The 14888-nt window shown below is 41.8% G+C and overlaps 1 protein-coding gene across 32 annotated transcripts in view; it reads left to right on the top strand.

The window, feature by feature from the left end:
* KCNMA1 (potassium calcium-activated channel subfamily M alpha 1) overlaps positions 1-14888 on the top strand; it is a 4085072-nt gene that overhangs the window by 3747485 nt on the left and 322699 nt on the right. For all 32 annotated transcript variants that reach the window (XM_044055788.1, XM_044055796.1, XM_044055806.1 and 29 more), the window contains one exon: positions 627-757. In XM_044055788.1, coding sequence (XP_043911723.1) covers positions 627-757 — 131 coding nt within the window. The remainder of the gene's footprint in view (positions 1-626; positions 758-14888) is intronic.

Here is a 14888-nt window from a genome sequence, read left to right on the forward strand (position 1 = left end):
ACAAGGGGAGAAATTGTACTGGGGGAGCATGGACTAGAGTAATAGATAGGGAAACATTTTCATATATGTCATGTCTTTTAAAGTACAACATATACCATTCACTACTTCCATATAAAAATAAAAAAGGTGTTATCTACTTTGGAATACAGAGATGAAAACTTTGTGAATCTGTCATCTAGTTATGGATAGTGAATACAGTAGAGTCGATTATCCGAACATCGATTATCCAAAACATCAATTATCCAAATGCAGCCTTCCAAAGTTTTCATGTAGGAAAAATAATAAAGTCTGTATACGTAAACATACGTATTCACTTGAGTGTTTTTTGAGCTTGTTCTACAATAATATATTATACTGCTTTGTACTTGCAGTATATTAGTTTTATTTTTCTTGTTTAATGTTAATTAAAAACATTTTTGGAGGTTTTTTACCCGGTTCAATTATATGTTTGATTATCCGAACAGTTTGATTATCTGAACTACCCTAGGTCCCAGTTAGTTCAGATAATCGACTCTGTACTGTAGAATAGTTTGTTGGTTGTAGCTTAGACATGGTACTTTTGTGATACATTTCTTAGATGTATGGTGCATAAAATGAAAGTAAATATTTGTATTTTGTCACCACAGTAAATGACTCCAATGTTCAGTTTTTGGACCAAGATGATGACGATGACCCTGATACAGAACTTTATCTCACACAGCCATTTGCATGTGGAACAGCGTTTGCTGTCAGTGTTTTGGACTCGTTGATGAGTGCGGTAAGAGATATGAAATCATGTCATCACTTTAATCACAGCTAGGCCTGTATGCTACCAGTTAATGCTTTCAGGGACAGGAGTCATACACCTCTGAATTCATAATGTATTTATGAAGCTATAAGTGAAATGTTACTGTGTGTGCATCACGGAATCAAAGTGGAATGGATTGTTGCAATTGTTGTGGTTTCCACACTCGCTTGAGAGTCACAGAGACTGTTAAGAATGATGGCTATTTGTTTTGGACCAGGTGAATACACTTATAGCTGCAATTTGTAAACCTGAAACTGAACTTTATTGTGGTTACAAATCCCCCAGTAATTGTAAGAGCACACAGTGCTGGTTACAAGCATGGCAGGTTTTTCATTATTTGTTATAAACCCCTGAAATTTCACATTCATTAATAACATGATTTTGTTGGTGTTCTTTAAGGTGATAAGGTCTGTTTTCATTCTGCTTAACACGCAGTTTTCTATATTCTAAACAGAAGCTGCACAAAATCACTTGAATCTTAATGTCTGTACCTTAAATTCAAAGTTAGGTCATTTGGACATCATACATATTGAACAACTGCACTGTAAGAGTAGAGTTATCTAATCTGATTGCGGGGGATGTAGCAATATTTTACTGTACATTATATATATTTTATACAATTACACTTCTCTACATTTATGTTATTTTCCATGTTTATTTTGTTGAATGCTGTTATTTTTACATAGGCTTGTGGTTGGGAGATCCGTTGAGATTAATCATTACACAGGATGTTTGTAAGTTCACTTAAGCAAGCATGTCCCATTTTATAAGCATTTTAGCCTCAGTTACACATTTCAAAGTCACAGTTAAACAGAAAAAATACCGGCCTAAATTTACAGTTTAGAGGCTGATGCATAAAATGTGGATGTTATCACAAGAATCATTGCTGCAGGAATTCAGAATATGTTTAAAAATTAACCAGAGGCAGATGGCATTCTTCAGGCCAGATATATTCCAGTAGTCAGGTGTCCCAATGAATGTATGACCACAGTCATCAGTGGATTTCTGGAAGCATAGGTTGTTGCAGTGACATTTTCGAAGAGAATTACAATTTTTACTACTGTAATTGCTTTCCATTTGAAAGCACGAGAACCACAGTTTTGATTCTAGAAACAGCAAGACTAATGTTGTAAAAATGGAGGGGGAAAAAAATATATATATTATATAGTACAACAATATATATATATATATATATATATATATATATATATATTTCACTATTTCGGGACTGAATAGTGGAAAACCCACATACATGAAAACCCAAAAATCATGAATACCATAACCGCGACCATTCACACACACACAAACCAGCACATAATCACACACACATGCACCTATCTAACTACACTAAAACAAACATAACAACACACACAAACACACCTAACCTACCTGTAAGCAGGGGGGCAAGCCACCGCACACACTCACACACACTGAAATCCCTACCCAGTAACCTCACACACACACATTTACCTGAAACCCCAGAAAATCCACAAACCACACCACACGTCACGAATGCGACACCACAATCGCAGCGGATTCGACATTTGCAGATTCGACACTTCAGCATAGTGCAGTTTCGGGTAACTGCACTTTCCACTATTTGGTCTCAACTTACTGAAATTCGACATTTCAGTACGTCGAGATTATCTAGTGAATCTATATATATATATATATATATATATATATATATATATATGTACATGTATAGGTAAAATACTGAAACCAAAACTGTGGTACCTTAGACTATTCCCTTACTTTGAATACAACAGTGTATTGAGGGTGCAGGGGCTAACCCTCTCTTACAAAAATGCTTTTCTGTTACTATAGCAAGTTTTCAGAGTTGCTGTATTGTATGTCAGGTTGCAGTTTATTTTTATAGTTGTGGTATTCACAGTTATGAGTATCTCTCTTTTAATAGGGAACTGCTATAATTTAATATCAAAATCCTCTGAGAAAGTAACGTAAGTATTTCTGTAGACATCAGGTTGCCACCAGCAAATGCTCTTTTTTTTTTTTTTTTTTTTTTTTTTTTGCAGACATTCTTCAGACCATGAGCATTATGACAAATTTAATAGAAAATTCATGGTTGAGAAAGGTACACATTGGAAAGATGTTGCAGAGTATAAACCAAAGGGTGAAAAGGTCACACAAACAAAACCATTCAGTAAAAACTGAAAGAAAAGCCAGGCAAACTAGAGATCTAATGTTGTCACTCTTTACCAAATCCTTGACAGTAGGTTCGTTTCCGAACCGCGGAACTAACTCAGCCATGTCTTCCAGCTCACGCTCTCCAAACTGTCAAGCCAGCACTACCCATAATGCTCCTCTCTAAAGTTACCTCAGATCTTGTTTGCCACTTTGCAGACCAGACGGGTTAGTATCTTTCTCTCGAGCCTTGGCTATAACAGGGAGTTATTTTTCTAATTTTTCCAGTTTTCTAATACTTTTGCAATAGTTCTTTATCCCTTTTAAGAAATTCTTGTCTAGTTCCTCTTTCGCTATCTACCCGCTCCTCTTATCCTTAACGTAGCTGTTTATTCTGTCTCTTTCCTTCTCCTACCATTGGTAGAACTTAAGTACCATTGCTGGTACTTTCTATTTATTTCTTACTTATTGCCTGTTTAGGTATTTTAAAATACCATCATTGGTATCGCTTACCTTTAGTCTTTAAAAAAAAAAATCCCTTGCTTCCTTCTCCCTTTCTCTCTTGTCGTGTGACTGTTTGACAGTTGTTTATATTATAATGGCTGACCAAGAAAAGCAACAACCTTCCCCTGCTACATCTGTTAAAGGCACCTCAGGCTTTAAAAGGTGCCAGAAATGTGAGGGCAAGATGAATAATTTTGACGGTCACACTTTATGCGTTTATTGCCTGGGAAAGATTCACTTGCAGGAAGATTGTTTGATTTGTCATGGGTTTTCTACATCAACCCTGACTGAAAGAAAAAACAAATTAATGTTGAAAGGATTCCTTAAATCGGGATTTGATGAGGCTTTATCTGAGTCCAGGGTTGAAGCTAGCACGTCTTCCTCATCTTCTTCTGTTTCAAATAAAAGGCCTTCTTTGGTTCCAAGGTTCTGGGAACTGTCTAAGAAAATGCCTACGTCATCCTTGGTACCGAAAAGTTCCTTGGCACCAGACGATTTATCTGGTTCCAGACCCAAGCTCCTTTCAGAACCAAAAACATCTTCTTCTGCACTGACAGATTCCTCAGAGTCAAAGCTATTACAACTGCCAAGGACTAAATACTCTCCTTCCATTGAGCCCTTTAAAGATATACTACCCAGACCCTTTGCAGAAGTGAGACCCCCCTAAATATTCCTCCTCATCTTCTATTCATTCTGCTAAAGACTAAGAGTCTTTCTGAGGCCAATATATTGAGATTGGTGGATCAGCTTCTGATGGCCAGGGTGTTATCCTTGGTTCCTAGCCACACTGGCCTTAGAAATAGCCTAGCTATAACTCCTCCAACTCCTGTTGAGACCTTGGAGCCCTTGGTTCCAACTCCTCCAGCATCGACTGTCTTGGTTTTGGTAGCATCCTCTTCCCCAGTTCCGAGAGTGGTCTTGAGTTCCTCTGAGCCTTCAGCACTGGAGGTCTCCCGGGGTTGTGATTCTCTGGTCGGGTTTGAGGGGCTTGGATCGATTTTGTTTCCTTTGGAACTGTCCATGTCCCTTGGTACCTTGGCATTTGTAGAATCGACCCAGGCTTCTGTTCCAGAGGCTGCCTCCTCAGTGTGGGGTGTGACTCCAGTAATGAAGGAGTCTGTTTCAGTTTTGGGCTTCCATCCCTCTACTGGGAAGCTTGCCTTTAGGAAAATGGAGAAGGCATTGTCCATTGGGGACTGTCAGTGTTTACCATCCATGTTTGGACAGATTTCTACTTCTTCTCAGCCTGAGCTACCCTCAGTTTCAACCCCGGGACAGAAGGCAGAAAAGTCCCAGGTGACTCCCACTTTAATGGTCTCCTCTTCAGACACCTCCCTGGATCATCCCTCTGAGGAAGTCCCTGTGAAGAAGAAGTGCAAGAGGAAGCACCCGGACTCCCTGGAAGATTCCTTCACTGAAGATACTATTTTTGATGAGAGGGAAGGTTCCCCCCAGTCACCCTTGATGATGTTTCCTTCGGGGACATCCTAGAAATCCTGAAACAGAGGGGTGGCTGGTCCTCTATTCAACCTTCCTCAGAGGAATCAGTATACCTGGAGGCTTTTTGTGCCCAGCCCTCTACTTCTTGCATGTCTACACCCACTGATGATCTTATTAAATTGATCGCTAAACAAGCGTGGAAGATGCCTAAGGCCATAGAGCCAATCCCCAAGAGACCTGACCATTTATTATCAGCCCCTAAGGATAAGCCATATTGGTCTAAAGGAATTCCTGTTGATGCCATGGTGATAGTGACTGCCACCAAAAAGGAACTTGCTGAAAAGAGTCAGACTATCCAACCTTCTAACAAGGAGTCTAGGATGTTGGATGGATTTGGGAAGCATGTTTATGTTTCAATGACCTTCGCTCTAAGGTCCTTGAGCTATATGGCACACTATCAGATTACAGAGAGATTTGATTAAAGAGCTGTCAAATACTCTCTTAGGAGCAGTGACTGAAGGGGTCAGTGACAAAGTTACCTCTCAGCTTGCAACCTGTGATGCTGTCTCTAATTCATCCATGAGGCTCATTTCCCACACAGCTGAAGGGACGACTATTGTAACGGATTCAGGCAAAGTCATTAGAAGGCATTCCTGGATGCGCTTATGTGACTTTGTGGAGCCATTTAAAGCATCATTTGTCAGTGCTCCTTTTGACAGAACTACACTTTTTGGCCCCAAGGTAAAATTACCTTAGCCAGATGTGAGAAAGATGACAAGACCCTATCTGCCGTAGGCATACATTTCTCCACTCCGCAGAGACCTTAGTCTACAAACCAAAGAAGTGGGAGACTATGGTTTAAAAAATCCAAAGGGCCTTTCCATGAAGCAAAGACTTCCCCCGGGGCAGAGGGGGAAGCAAAAGAAGACGCCCCCCCAGGGCAGAAATGGACCACAAAATCAGGGGTCCAGAGAATCCTTTTCTGGAATGTCCTATCAGCATCCTTGAATGGGGGCCCAGTTGCCTTCCTCTAGAGGCAGTCGAGGGGTGATTATCCCTGCATCAACCTGCCTGGCAATTAATAACTTTGGACAAATGGGTGCAGGGAATATTATCCAGAGGTTACAAAATCCTACTTGTTGTGGGTCCAACACTCCAAAAACGACTCCCAGATGTACCACCCAATCAAAGGAAATCAGCAGTCTTAGCAATTCAAAAACTACTGGACAAAAGAGTCATCCAAACAGTCCCACCAGACCAAACAGGATCCAGGGTTTACTCAAGATTATTTTTAGTGCCCAAAAAAACAGGGGACTGGAGACCCACTTTGGATCTCAGCCAGTTTAACAAAATAGTCCACCAAATCAAATTCCAGATGGTCTTGGTTCAGTTGTTACTTTCTTTCTTGGAAAAAGACAACTGGATGTGCTCTATAGACCTCCACGACACATCTTACCACATAAAAATGTAAAAAAGCTCCAGGAGCTTTCTGCACTTCCAGCTAGGAGCCAGTCATTTCCAGTTCAGAGCATTGCCCTTTGACCTCACTACAGCCCCCAGGGTGTTAACCAAATGCATGGCAGTGGTTGCAGCTCACCTCAGACTGCAAGGTTTTCAAGTCTTTCCATATCTCAATGACTGGCTCCTCACCACTATCACCAGGCATCTGTTAAAACAAGCAAGAGACTACACCATAAATCTTTGTTCATCTCTAGGCATAACAATAAACTTTGAAAGGTTCACCCTTCAGCCTTCTTAGCAACTGGATTTCATTGGAGCTCATTTAGATACTGTTTTAGGTATTGCTTCTCTCCCTCCAGAGAGACTTCAATGCATCAGATTCCAAGTCAGACAAATTCTTCAGAAACAGCAGAGTTCCAGTGAAATTTGTTGTTCAAACATTAGGCTTCATGGCTGCATCAGTCACACTAGTTCCTCTGGCAAGGTTTCATATGCAAATTTGACAGTGGTTACTAGCTTCGCAATGGTCTCTGATACACCAACCAATGTCTCACCTAATTTTGATCACCAACCATTGCAAACAGGATCTCAAATGGTGGCTACACTCTGACCGGATTCTCTCAGGTCAGCCATTTTCTCTTCCCCAGCCCCAATCCATAGTGACCACAGATGCTTCCCATATGGGGTATGAGGGAATTATCTGGGAAAGGCAATCCAAGCCACATGGTCCCAGTTGGAGGCCAACTTGCACATCAATGTTCTGGAAGTGAGTGCAGTGCTGTTAGAATTGCAAGCATTCCAAGATGCCCTTCCTTTCGGGACAGTAGCAATTCTGACAGACAACATGTCGGTAGTCTGGTATATAAACAAATAAGGTGGAACCAAATCTTACCCACTCTATCGAAAAGCACTCAGAGTTTAGCAATGGGCAATTTCTTCCAAACACTTTCAAACAGCACTGTATATTCTGGGAAGTTCCAGTGTGATAGCGGACAAGTTGAACAGAATCATTCTTTTGCCTCATGAGTGATCTTTCAATCCTCTAGTGGTGAACAAGATTTTTCACCATTGGGGCCAACCTTGTTGTGACCTTTTTGCCTCTCCCATGAACAACAAATGCAGAAGTTACTTTGCCTTAATCCCCCATCTGAGGAGTCACTCAGGGATGCTCTTCTCCATGATTGGCCTCCCGGTCTGCTATATGCCTTTCCCCCGACTCCTCTCATATCACAATTCCTAAAGAAAGCCAAAAGGATGGAGAATACAATAATCCTCATTGCCCTCTTCTGGCCTCAACAAGTTTAGTTTCCCTTCCTTTGGCCTCATCTAATATGGAAACCATAGATTTTGGACCCAGCTCCAGATCTGCTAACTCACCCAAAGGGCATGGTTCATCCAAATCTCCAACATCTCAAGCAACCTGTTTGGCTTCTCCAATTCCCATGATCGCCAGTCATCCTTTGCTCTCCTCTCCTGTCCAATGAATTATTATTGTTCATCACAAACCTTTGACCAGAAAACTGTACCAAAGCAAATGGGAAAAATTTGCTAAATGGGCCTTGAACAAAGGACTAGACCCTTATACCAGCTCCATTCATGAAGTTCTGTATTTTCTAGCTACACTGTTCCAGTCTGCTTCCTCAACATCCACGATTGAAGTCCATCTAGCATCAATTTCAAATTTTCATTCAGGCCTGAATGGTTCTTCTCTAATGTCTCACAAGCTTTATAAAGCTTTCTTAAAAGGACTCATGATACTTCCGTTTAAGGAACCAGCTCCCCCTTGGGATCTCACTCTTGTTCTTCAGGTCCTTACTAAGATGCCCTTTGAACCATCAGCATCCTGTTACTTGAAATATTTGTCCTGGAAGACTTTATTCCTGGTTGCTGTCACTTCCGCAAGAAGAATATCTGAGCTCCAGGCCCTATCCTGCAAAGCATCCTATTTGATTTTTCATAAAGACAGAGTTGCACTTAAAACAAATCCATCATTTTTACCAAAGGTAGTATCTGAAACCAGCATTAATCAGTCTCTACAATTACCAGTATTTTTCCCTAATTTTTCTAACAAACGGGAATATGCCTTTCATTTGCTAGATGTACACAGACAACTAGATTTTTACCTTCATAGGAAAAAAGATTTTTAGAAAATTGGATCAGCTATTTGTAGCATTTTCTTCCCTCCATTTGGGTAATCCAGTTGCTAAGGTAACCTTAGCTAAGTGGCTCAGAGACTGCATCATGTTTATTTATCACTCTAAAGGTCTCCAACTTCCTAAACCAGTTCAAAGCCATTCAACAAGAACTGTGGCAACATCAGCAGTTCTTCATGCCAGAGCTTCTTTAGAAGACATCTGTACAGCAGCTACATGGTCTTCTCATCATACCTTTATCACTCATTACAAACTAGATCAGGTCTTGAGGGGTCAAGCATCCTTTAGCTCTATGGTGCTTAGGAATATTCTTTCGTGAGACCTCCCAAAGCTAAAGTAGCTAGGGATTCTGAAAAGGATTGGGTGAAGGTTGACAACATCAGATGAAGTTATGTCTTACCATAACGTTCTATCTGTGTTGTCGAGCTTCACCAATCCTTGACATACCCACCCTCTTTCCCCCATCCTAACTCTCTTAGTAGACCAGATTACTCCTTAACTAGTTTCCTTTTAAGGATGCATATATGGCCTCGGTCAAGATTATCTTTAGGTGACCACATTTTTTTCTGCCTTTCTATCTACTAATTTCTTGAGCAAACTCAATCTGAGGTAACTATAGAAAGCAGAATTATGGGTAGTGCCTGGCTTGAGAGTTTGGAGAGCACCAGCTGGAAGATATGGCCAAATTGGTTCTAAGGTTTGGAACCACACCCACTGTCAAGGATTGGTGAAGATGGACAACACAGATGGAATATTATAGTAAGACATAACTTCTTTTTTTTCACTGTGTGAAACCCCACTTCTCCTTATGGGGTCATTTGCATTCATCCAGTGGGCTTCTTTACAGGAGTTTTAAGGTATCACATAGTGGAAACTCTAGCTTGCCTGGGATTTAATGCAGTTTTTACTGAGGAGTATGAAACTTAAAAAGTAAAAAAAGACATAGGGATACAGAAGCCATGTAGCTGAATCAGTTGATGTTCTTTGGGGGTCATTTGCATATATCCCATGGACCTCCATTACAGGAGATTTAAGGTATCACAGTGAAAACTCTAGCTTGCTTGTGTTTTTTGCAGTTTTCACTGAATTGTTTGTCTGTGTGACCTTTTTACTCTTTAGTTTGGAAGTTATTTAGGATGTTTTGCAGGCACCTTACTGTTTATGGGCATAATTTGGGTTAAAGTCCATGTACTTCTGCAGTATACCCAACTTCTCCATTTATGTTGTGCTGATGAGGTTAGTAAAAAAGACCAAAACTTGCATGTTTGTAATTACTGCAATTTAGCTTTATTGGTCTCAATGTAACTGTACAGCATTAAAAATTAAGCAAAAAAAAAGTCATGGATATTCATAATCCATGTAGTTAAAGCACTTGATGTCCGTCTGCATGCATCTCATGGGCCTCCATTACAGGAGGTTTAAGGTATTACAGTAAAAACTCTAGATTTCCTGGGTTTTCTTTCAGTTTTCACTGAGGAGTATAACACTTTGCTAGCCTTAACTTATTCTACTACTTCTATTCTTTCTACTTCTTCTAAGTGTCTTAAATAGAAGAAAATTGGGAATATTTGGTGCACAAAACTTAAAATAAATAAAAGAGAGAGAGAGAGAGAGAGAGAAAGAGAAAGAAAGTACTCTACATGAACATGCTGTACAGGGGCAGTTGGTGGTAACTGAGAAGCCTAAACCTGATATTCCATATGACATCACCCATCATTTAGCCCAAACTAGTTCCTCCCACTCCATAGTATAGCAGCAATATAAAGTCTGCAGTTCCTCTGTCACTCCACCCTTATTATATATATCCATCGATATTATGTAAGGGGAAACAGAATCTAAGCAGGCCATTTTAGCAGTCAGAATGATGGCAAAGATGCCATCTGAAAAGGAAAGGTATATTATTATGAAAAGCCTCTCTTTAAACCCATATATTGTGGATCTTACTTCCAAATTACTTTATTTGTTAGCTTTCTTTTTTCCACTTTATATTGCTCTCTCAGTTTTGATTGTTTATGTATAAACTATTTACTACTTATATTTACCAAAGTTATGTATTCTTCATTGTTATCGATTTCTTGTATTGTTTTTAATGTGTTTTTGTAATGGAGCTTGTCTCTCCAGGCCTCCACTGAAAAAGGGCCACTGGCCCAGTCCGACATCCCCATCAACAAATGTATAAAATAAAGTAAGTTGAGACAGTTTTCACCTCAGCCGCCTAGTAAATCTTTGGATTTTTTTCCAGGTGTCTTCTCCTCTGTTACTGCAGCTACCTACTGTCCCTGCCAGATTACTGGGAACCATACATCCATAGGTTAGATGCCCAAATTAGAGTTAATTTTCATTTACAATGAATGGGCACCCAGTAATCAGACATTCAATACCTAGACCTCCAGAGACTGAATGTTGCCTCCACTGACATCTGATAGTACTTCTGTGTTTGATCTTGCTAAAATAGCAAAGTGGTGTTTCATTGTGATGCAGCAGGCTGTATTAGTTTAATCAGTCTCTGTCCTTCTTTGCCTCTCTTGTCTTCTCACTCAGAGCATGACAATGTAGAGAAAACCTTATACATTTGGATCGGACTGGGTCCCCATTTAGCCTCAGTGCAGATTTAGTGAAGAGTGACACCCTGTTCTCAGGTTCTCCTCAAATACTGTATCTTTTAGCATGCTCTGAATCTAATGTAAGAGCATTTTAAATGGTATTGTCAACCTTTGTGATCTTTGGAGGTCACATGTGTAGCCAATGAATCTGCTGCAGTCCAGACTGTGAGCTCTGTAATGTGAAGTTGTTTAATCCCGCTGTTCATTCTTTACTGATGGGTTCGGAGCTGATCCATCAGCTCTGGTATGGCCGTATGCAAAGCTCAAGGTCTTCCAATAGCTCGAGGCTAAGCCCCTACCCCATGATGCACTGTGAATTACCTCAGATCTAGTTTGCCGCGGCATCTGATCGGGGGTTCTAGTGCAAGCTCGGGACAGTACTTTTTTTCTAAACATATTTCTTGGAAGTTATTTCAAAAAAATTGTTACTACATTTTTTTAAATAGTTGTTAGTATAGGTAGTTAGCCTTGTATAGCTTCTTAAAAGCTCCCCTTTCCCGTGTGTGGTTATATCGGCCTCGTGTGTTTTTGGCCTAGTTCCTTTCTACTGTTTCCAGATTTATCTGCAGACATATTATATATATCTATATATATATATATATATATATATATATAGTTATATATATAAATATTTAGCCTAGTGGTGGCCTTTTGTATTTGGGCCATAGATTAGTAGTAACTCTTATTCCTGTCAGGCTCGTTTTTTTCCTGTGTGCAGTTTAGAGCCTAGTACTTTCTTATAATTGGTGTGTCATTTTTTTCTTAGGTTCCTTTGTGTTGTGCTATTAGAGCCAAGGTTTTGTGTTGAATAACGTTCTATATTGTGTGCATTTTTTTCTTAGGCTTCTTGCGTGTGTTGTGTGATAAAGCCTAGGGTAATTTTGATTATTGAATCTGTGTTTTCCTCAGTAGCATAATGGTGATTGACAAGGATAAACACCCAAAGAATGGGTTTAAAAAGTGTCCAGACTGCGGTCAGAAAATGTCTGTTACTGATGAACATGTAACTTCTGTTTACTGCTTAGGAGCTGTCCATTTGCAGGAGTCTTGTAGCATTTGTCATTCTTTTTCCTCAAGAGTGTTACTAGAGAGGAAAAGGAAATTAGTAGACAGAGGCTTGTTAAAGCATCCATTTCATGAAGCATTGAGTGACCAGGATGTGGCCAGTAAGTCTTCCAAGTCCCCTAGATCATCCAGGGACTCTAAGGACTCCAGACAATCTAAAAAATCTAAAATTTTGGAGGATTCTGCAACATTGGCTCCACAGACCTCAGAGCCGACTGTCTTTTCTTTTCAGAGCCGGCCCATAGCCTTAGAGCCAGTATCCGAAACGCCTCTATCTCCACTGCTTCAGTCGGTACTATCAGTGCATTCTTCTAGATCTTCTGTCAGCCTGTCGGATTTGGATATGAATCGATTGGTACAGAAGCTTTTACAGACACCAGGCCTTGCTAAATTGTTGTTGGCTCCGACCCATCGGCTTCGGCGCTGAAGACCACTACCCCTGACTTGACAACTCCTCCTCCAAGCCGTACCAGACATTCAGAGCCAGAGGGAGCTGACCTGTTGATCTTGGAGCCTTTGGAGCCGAGACCTGCTCCAGTGTCCTCGGCACTGACCGGGGACTCTAGGAGTCGACACGCTCCAGTCAGGTCCAGGGAGGATAGTCGGACTGACTTGTCGGTGCTGACTCTTCCTCTCGGGGATTCAGCTCGGATGAGCTTGGCTCCTACCTCCGGCTCAGAGTCCATGGCCTCAGTGCAGGAGGGGTTGGTGGTTCCTTCGGGTCCGTCGACTCCTTCACATCGGAGCTGTGGTGCCTTCAAAGCCATAAGGAGAGCCTTGTCCCTCAAGACATCCTCGACTTCAGGCCTTGCTTCCTCATCCCCCAAAGTGCCTGTGTCTGCTTCTGCTTCCATTGTCCAGGCTAGGCATAGAGACCCAGAGCCTCAGGTAGCCCCACAGGGTGCCCCCTGCTCTTCCGAGACTTCCCCAGAGGCTCCCAATGAGGAGGTTCACAGGAAGAGATTGTGCAAGAGGAGATACTTGGACTCCCCACAGGAGTCTTTAACATCTGACACTGACTTGGATGAGTCAGAAGGGTCCCCACAGTCCCCCTCTGAAGATATCTCCTTTGCTGAGATACTCGAGATCCTTAGGCAGAGGGGTAATTGGCAGTCCAAAAGCCCTACTGAGGATGAGTCAGTTCTCCTGAAGGCTTTCAGGTCTCAACCCTCCACCTCTTGGGGGTCTCCGCCCTTCAATGAGCTCATGCAGTTGTTCTCTCAGAGTGTGTGGGAGTCACCGGAGTCCATGCAGCCTTTTCCTAGGAGGCCTAATAAGTTTATATCCTCTCCAACAGATAAAACTTTCTTGTCCAAAGGAGTTGCTGTTGATGCCATGGTGGTGGCAGTGGCCACCAAAAAGGAAATGTCTGAGACTTTCTCGTCTGTTCATCCTTCTAATAGAGAACCTGGGATCATGGATAGATATGGGAAACGCATGTTTAGTTCAGTGACTTTTATTCTCCATTTACTGAACTATTTGACCCATTTCACTAGGTTGCAGAGAGATCTCCTTAAGGAGTTGGAAGATACTCTTCAGGGTACTGTAGCTGTAGGGGCCTCTGACAAAGTTGCTGCCCAGCTTGCTACCCTAAATTCTATCGTCATCTCATCCATGTGTCTCATATCATATGCAGCTGATGGAACGAGTAGGGCAGCGGGTACAGGAATTGCTCTCAGAAGACATTCCTGGATGCACCTGTGTTCCTTCGCGGAGCCTTTAAGTCTTCATTTGTAAACACCCCTTTTGATGGCTCATCCTTTTTAGGCCAAAGGTGAAGGAAACTTTGACCAGGTGTGAACAGGAGGAAAAGACTCTGTCTGCCGTCGGAGTCCATTTTTCCACCCCTACTCGGCCTTACCCTAAAGGCCAAATGGGAGGAAAAATGTGGTTCCGGAAAGCCCAAGTAGCCTTTCAGGACACATGTGGTGAACCCCCCTCTAAGGGCAGAGGAGGGGGTAAAAGTGGAAGATGCTGCCTTCGCAGCAGAGGTGGTCCGCAGTATCAGAGTGACAGAGATCACTTCTCAAGTCAATCCTACCAGCACTCCTGAAAGGAGGTCTGACTGTCCTGGGAGGCAGTTGGGGGTCACTTATCTTTGTATCCAGATGCCTGGCAAGAAATAACAAAAGACAGCTGGGTACAAAGTATCATTTCCAGAAGGTACTTCATACCTTTCGCCACCTCCCCCCACCATCCACAAGGAGAATCCAGGACGTTCCACCCAGTTACAGGGAACAAGCAACTATGGAGGTCCACAAGTTGCTAGAAAAAAAGAGTCCTCCAGCCAGTCCCAGCAGACCAAACAGGATTCAGAACTTAATCAAAGGTTCTTTTTGGTTCCAAAGAAAACAGGGGACTGGAGACCCATTTTGGACCTCAGCAGACTCAACCAATTTGTGAAGAAAGTTCCAAATGGTCACGCTACAGTCTATACTTCCCTTTTTCGGGAAAGGCAATTGGATGTGCTGGATAGATCTCAAGGATGTGTACTACCACATAAAAATTTCCAGGCTATCCAGAGATCACCTGCATTTCTGGCTGGGGACTATCATTATCAATTTTGAGCTCAGCCCTTTGGTCTCACTACAGCCCCCAGAGTGTTCACCAAATGCATGGCAGTGGTCACGGCTCACCTGAGGCATCTAGGATTCCAGGTGTTTCCGTACCTAGACGATTGGCTCCTTACCGCCACCACCAGGCATCAACTGATTTAGGCAAAGGAATACA

Source organism: Protopterus annectens, chromosome 14.part0 (assembly GCF_019279795.1).
Source record: "Protopterus annectens isolate FY-2018-M chromosome 14.part0, PAN1.0, whole genome shotgun sequence".
NCBI classification, from domain to species: domain Eukaryota; kingdom Metazoa; phylum Chordata; order Ceratodontiformes; family Protopteridae; genus Protopterus; species Protopterus annectens.